At 38.5% G+C, this 6,483-nt stretch overlaps 1 protein-coding gene across 1 annotated transcript in view; it reads right to left on the bottom strand.

The window, feature by feature from the left end:
- The window catches only part of LOC120525960 (metabotropic glutamate receptor 4-like), a 963,211-nt gene that overhangs the window by 133,344 nt on the left and 823,384 nt on the right, over positions 1-6,483 (bottom strand). Inside the window, 1 exon segment of the mRNA XM_039748705.1 lies at positions 4,302-4,438. Coding sequence (XP_039604639.1) covers positions 4,302-4,438 — 137 coding nt within the window.

The raw sequence follows: 6,483 nt of genomic DNA, 5'->3' as shown, positions 1-6,483 counted from the left end.
TTAATGTTACTTGCTACTTTCTGGTTTACATTAGCAATTGCACTAATGTCATACATCCGGTACACATCCTTTCCCTGCGCTTAGCCTGACTGATTTATCTCACTAGATGCACAGCAGATGTTTGATCTTGTGGTGTTACCTTTTCCAAACGCAAGGCAAATCTGACTTTGATACAAATTTTATCTCTTTGATCAAATTGCTTTATAGATCTCCGCTGCTTCATCTCAACTCCTTGTATGTTTTTCAGTTATTTTCCAGGGCACATAGCACAATCCAAGGGCTGTGCTTTACCATTTCTGCACTCCATGCTTACAATTGATCCTCTAGCTGTTTCAGTCTGATAAACTTACAAAAATGAGACACAGTTCAGACGAAGGCCTGGACATAGGATGATCGAGCAGAATGTGTCAGTTTATGCTCATGACCTTCTTTTACCTTTATCAGGTTTCCAGGCCTTGGTGGCACATGGCACTCTGTGTTAGATATTTTGTCCTATTATATAACACATGATTTTTTAGCAAATATGAAATCTGGTATCAATCTTTAGAATTCAATATAAAAACAGGTTACTGATGCAATTGTTAATGGTATTGCTTCATAGATTCAACAATCTGGGTCTGTCTCTGTGGCTGCACATTCTTCGTGTGGCTCTGTGAATTTTCCTCCCACATCACAAACACATGCAGGCAAAGTTTATTGGCCATGTGGGGGTGATTATGAATGGGCCTACCGATTGACTAAAGCCTCATCCAGGTTTGGTTTTTGCCTTGTTCATGAAGCTACTCTATGACCCAATATTTAATTAAACTGATCTGAGAATATCTTATTATTTACAGCTTCTCACATTTCAACAGGAAGGATATAAGCTTTATGATTCACCCATCTGTTCATTTTTTACCTGCTTAATGCAATGTAGAGATGACATTATTTATTATTATTATTATTATAATAATAATAATAATAGTAATAATTTAGCAGATGCCTTTATCCAACATGACTTACAAAGTAACTTATAATACATGCAAAAATGAAGGTACAAGCATCAAAAGCAACAGAGAACAAGATACAAAAAGCAAGCAAAAGGGATTACAATAATTACATAACTATACCTGCAGCTAGACTAAGGCAAAATCCGAATCCTAAACTCTATGTCCGTGCAACAGCAGCTACCCTGCAGGAGAAAAACTAAGCAGTTTCAAAATATTTAATGAAACGATTCATGCTTAAGAAGTAAGAGCCAACAATCTCTCATACCATTATTTGGAATCTTCTGCATCTTTCATTGAAGCCTAAAGCTGTGCAGTGGGGGTGAGGTCATGGATGGGGAAGTATTGTGGCTCCTGCCACCATATTACCCACTTTTGTTATTGCTAATATCATCATTTTTGTCTCCACCTGCTTCTCTCAATTGCTCTTTAAACTGACAAGGAGTGGGTGTCCAAGAGCTTATAAAATAATCTCTTTTTTCAGATATTTTCTATCATCCTGAATGAGATTAAACTAGATTTTTCTATATGCTTGAGCATACAGTACCTTGTAGTCAGAATGCACTACAACACCCACACTTTATGCGATAATAGTCTTTGAAAATGTACTGTAAATAACGGTAATCCACAGACTTAAAAAGACAAGAGGGATTTGAGTTGCCTAGTTTTCAGCTTTATTACTGATCTCTAAGTATTTGCTGCTTTGAGTGTTGTCATTATTACTGCTGGTTACTGTCAAGGCTGGCCAGGATTAAGCATGATGCCAGATCCCAAAACTCCATTGCAGCTTATGAATATCTTTACTTTTTATTTACTTATTATGTTTTTTTTCCCAATTGTTCAGGACCTTGCTTTACATGTACATTTAACACTGACTCTGAATTTTTGGTCTAAGATGATTATATGTACATTTCACTAAGTGTAAAACTGACAGTTGTCACTTTTTCTTTTATTTTTGTAACTGGGACACACCATATCTTTTTCTGTTTAATTTCCAAGTCCCCAAACTTAACTAGACAGGGATGTGGACACAGCTAACTCATAAATCTATAGCTGTTTATCGTGATACTGCAGGTCAGCTCAGGTCAGGTCAGGTTGGGGAGCATGCTCTGGTACAGCACATTGCCGTACCCACCACATGACAAAACATCTCAGGATCCTGTTTTGGAAACCCTCCAGGCAGACATGCGGTTCAGCCCCACCCTCCAGAAATGACCCTCTATCTGTTGCTTCCCCTTGGCCTGGTCCAGCCACTTGGTTTCTCAGCAGTGAGGATTCTGTGAGCCGGATCACCCTCAGGGAATCAGGCCACATTTCCATAGTGCTGTAACTGACACTCCCTCACAATGCAGGTAATCTGCCTCATTTGGGACTCCATGAGTAACCGCACGTTCGACACAAAGTCAAACCAGCGGTACCCATTGATTCTCCAAAGAGACACAGTACCAAAGGAGTCCACTCTTTGTCTCAGGTCACTGGATAACATCCAGGTCTTGCAACCATAAAGCAAAACAGGAAGCACCAGGACTCTAAAGAATTGAACCTTTGTCCTTTTGCATAGATATCGGGAGCACCACTCACCCCTTTCCTCATGACCCCCCATGCTCTCCCAATCCGTCTTCTGACTTCATAGTAAGAGTAACCAGAGACATGAATGTCACTGCCGAAGTAAGCAAACCTCTCGACAAGGTTGACACTCTCTCCTGAGATAGACACATTGCTGATGGCTGTGCCTAAGAGGTCATTAAAGGCCTGGATCTTAGTTTTTATCTAGGAGGCTCACAAGCCCAGGCACACTGACTCCTTGCTCAGTCTCTCGAGAGCCCCAATCAGAGCCTCCACTGAGTCTGTGACGATCACAGCATCGTCAGCAAAGTCAAGATCAGTGAATGTTTCTTCACCAACAGATGTCCCATAGCCGCTGGACCCCACAACCTTTCCCAACACCCAGTCCATGCCAGCAGCAAGAACACACCCCAGACAAACCCCAGAATCAATTGGGAAAAACGCATTGGTTCTGCCTCCATTGTGAATAGCACTCACAGTACCAGTGTACAGGTAAATGTGTGATTCCATAATGTGAAAATAAGATGAAAAAAATCATGTACAGAGACATACTTAGAATGAAGAGTTTCCATCAACCCCTTAATTGTGACACCTGGAGTTAGGGATTGTAGCACTTAGATCTGACATGAACAACCAAACTAAAACCCAACAGAGTGCTGATCTACAAGTTTGTGGAATTCACTTTTCTAAAGAATATTACTTCTAGCCTTAACAAAAAAGAATGTTCCTTATCAACTCTTTTTGAAGCTGACTGCAGTTCCAAATGTTATCCAGGTGAGTCATTTCACTACAGCTGAAAGTGGGGTGAAAAAAGAGCCATGTAGTATTTGCAACGTAAATGTCTACTGCATACAAGAGTAGCAGGGTGGCATAGTAGCACAGCTGTTAGCATTACTGCTTCTCAGATCTAGCCATCCTGGAAAAGAACCTCCTTGTGCCTGGCCATTGTCAATGTGGAGTTGTCATGTTCTCTCAGAGTAAATGTGGTGTTTCTTCTCACATCTCCACACACGTGCAGGTTAAGCAAATTCATGATTTCCAGTTATTGTGATTAGGCATGCGGATGGCTGTATGCATGAATGGATATGGGACAGCTTATTTGAATAAATCCTGACAAAAAAATCTTCTCCTAAGCCCCCAAATCGCTTTTAAAAGAAAATGGGGTATTACAGCACTCAAAAAACAAGCTACAGGAAAACAGGGGGTGCCACGGAAGGAGACAGACAATCAGGTGAACTGAACAGCCAGATTTCTTTCAAAATAGCAGAATCTCTCAAAAATGTATTTTTCTGAAAATTAAGTATAGTTAAGCAATTTTACAATATGTGTGCGACCTCAAGACACGGATAGATAAATACATGAGAACATTCTTGGCTTGAAAATGGACATACTGGCTAAGTTTTGAGGATGTGGTTTTCATATTTGAACAGGTGCTCCTTGAGCAGCCCTATAAATTGCAAGAACTTACACAGTATGTTTAAATTTATAAAAAAAATTACTTAAGAATGCAAGTTACTGTGGAAAATTAATGTATACCATGAATATAAGAAAATAACTTGAAAAATACCAAACTAATCCTTTAAGACTGACAATAAGGAGTGAATGTTTTTATATCTGGAGTCTTATTAAGATACATTGCTAAAAAGTGTAAATCTTCCATAAATTCAGTATTAGTTCATTTATCTGAATGTATGAATGTAGGAAAGTTGGGAATAATAAGAAGGTACAGGACCACTAAACTCTACTTACGTTTAAGTGTAGTTGATCAGTCCATTGACCTATGACCTTGTACTCTGTAGTGTTGTTTTTCATCTGATACTGATAGATGTCATAACGTCCTGGAGCATCTCCATTTTCATTAAAGAGCACAGGATTCCCAGCAATACCTACAAAAAGAGCATTTCAACTCTGTTTTAATTGTTAAAATTTGTGTACAGCATAGCAGAATGATATTTATTCAAGCAATGTTTGGGAACGCCAACCATCACTCCTGTTTCTAGTTCATTTCATCTGAGAGGCTGGAATTATCCTGTTGTGGTAAGAACATTGGTATTAATTTGGATTTGTAATGTTTATTTGCTACAGAAGCACATTAGATAGTTTATTGAGTTGCCATTTCTCTGCAAGAAGAGAAATACTTTCATGGACAACAAAATATTGTTGAATTTGCCTAGTTCAGTTCATAGACATAAAGAGACACCAGAGCTTACCTCCTTACCATCCTACACAAAGGACAAACCAGCCATAGACAGGGAAACAAGCAATCAGCAGTCCCACTAATACACCCAGTGACAATCTGAAACCATCAATTCACCTAACCACAAAGACAATGACTGTACACAGGATTCAAACTCAGAACTCTGGATCTGTGAGGCAGGAGCACCTACCACCTGCTATTATTACTGTTCAAAATCCAAATGATCACAATACAAAAATGTAATAAATAAAAAGATTACAATCAAGATATAAACAGTGATTTTAATAAAAATTCTATAAAAATATTTTTACAAAGAATCAAGAATCAATTGAATAATTATTTTATACATTGTGTCACACTCGTGCGATTGGGAGGCAGCTAGAGGGCCTGAATAATAGTAGTACCACATCAGACCAGGGGGTGGCGAGCTGTTCTAATCCTCTCTTTCAACAATCTGCAGACCATTCACAGGAAATCCTGCTAAGTTCTGGCGCCATTGAAGACGTCACTTCCGGTACCGACACCATTGAAGACTTCACTTCCAGGTCTGGCACTATTGATGATGTCACTTCCGGTTTCGACCCCGATGACATAACTTCTAGTACTAAAGCTGCCCCCTTGCCTCCATACCATCAGTTCTGTTCTGGACTCTAACCTGTGAACATTTCTCGACCATTACCCATTTTGCAGCCAAGGCATATAATATGGGTGGCTGCCCCAAACATTTGTGATGTCTTTTTGTTGTTTTTGTGACAATTGACATTGCTAGCAAGTGCTATCAATAAGAGATTTACAAATTGTTCAGAATTTCACAGCTGGAGCTTTTGAATAAAAATAAAATAGAGGAATAATGATTAGCACCAAATAAGAAGCGTGCTTAATTAAATTCTAGTCATTCAGGGCTAGAATTGTCAAGTGGAAAGTCATTTTTCTTACTTTTAGAATTGAAAACCACATTCTCCCCTATTGCAAGATGAGAGGCACTTCAATTGTTGTTTTCTTAGGTTAAACATTTTTTGACGCAAACTTTGCATCAAACCTAAATGCCATATGAGACTTTCCTAAAGTAGATGACTACCATGCAACATGTTTCTATAAAAATAAAGTAATCAGTGATGTTGTTTTTTTAATGTCAGCAGATGAGATTGCACAAATATGCTATATACAGTATATAGTTTGCCAATGTCTAAGCAAGAATCAGTAAACAAGTTCATGATAAATATTAGTGAAAATCATAAAAGCTTGAAAAAACTAGACAGTCCAAAATTTGATAGTTTTAATAAAATTCACTAGTGATTATTACTCTAACAGTATAAACTAAAACTAAGGCAGTGCCATCTTCAGGATGTAGAACTCATTCAGCTGCTTTTACTTCTTTTAACAAGGCTCAACGGTCTGATAGCGATGTCCGTGCTGGTGACGATTCCTACTGGAAAGCCATAAAGAACTGTCTGATGGAGCACACAAATACCCTGAATGCAACCATGCAAACTGCCATTACTGAACTTAGAACTAAGATTGCTGTTATTAAGAAGAAACCGGCAAAATTACCATGAAAGTTCATTTTCTGCTGTCTCACATCTCTTGCCATGACTCAGTAATACACAGTCTTCAACTTGAACTCATCACCCTTAAAATGAAAAACACTGATTTAGAGTATAGGGCTTGCTGAGACAACTTTCGAATTTTAAGCCTTAAAAGAGGGCAAAGAGGGTGATAATTTTAACTCTTTGC

Source organism: Polypterus senegalus, chromosome 3 (assembly GCF_016835505.1).
Source record: "Polypterus senegalus isolate Bchr_013 chromosome 3, ASM1683550v1, whole genome shotgun sequence".
Taxonomy (NCBI): domain Eukaryota; kingdom Metazoa; phylum Chordata; class Cladistia; order Polypteriformes; family Polypteridae; genus Polypterus; species Polypterus senegalus.
Note: the sequence above shows the minus strand (reverse complement) of the source record. Positions and strands in the feature narration are given on the sequence as shown.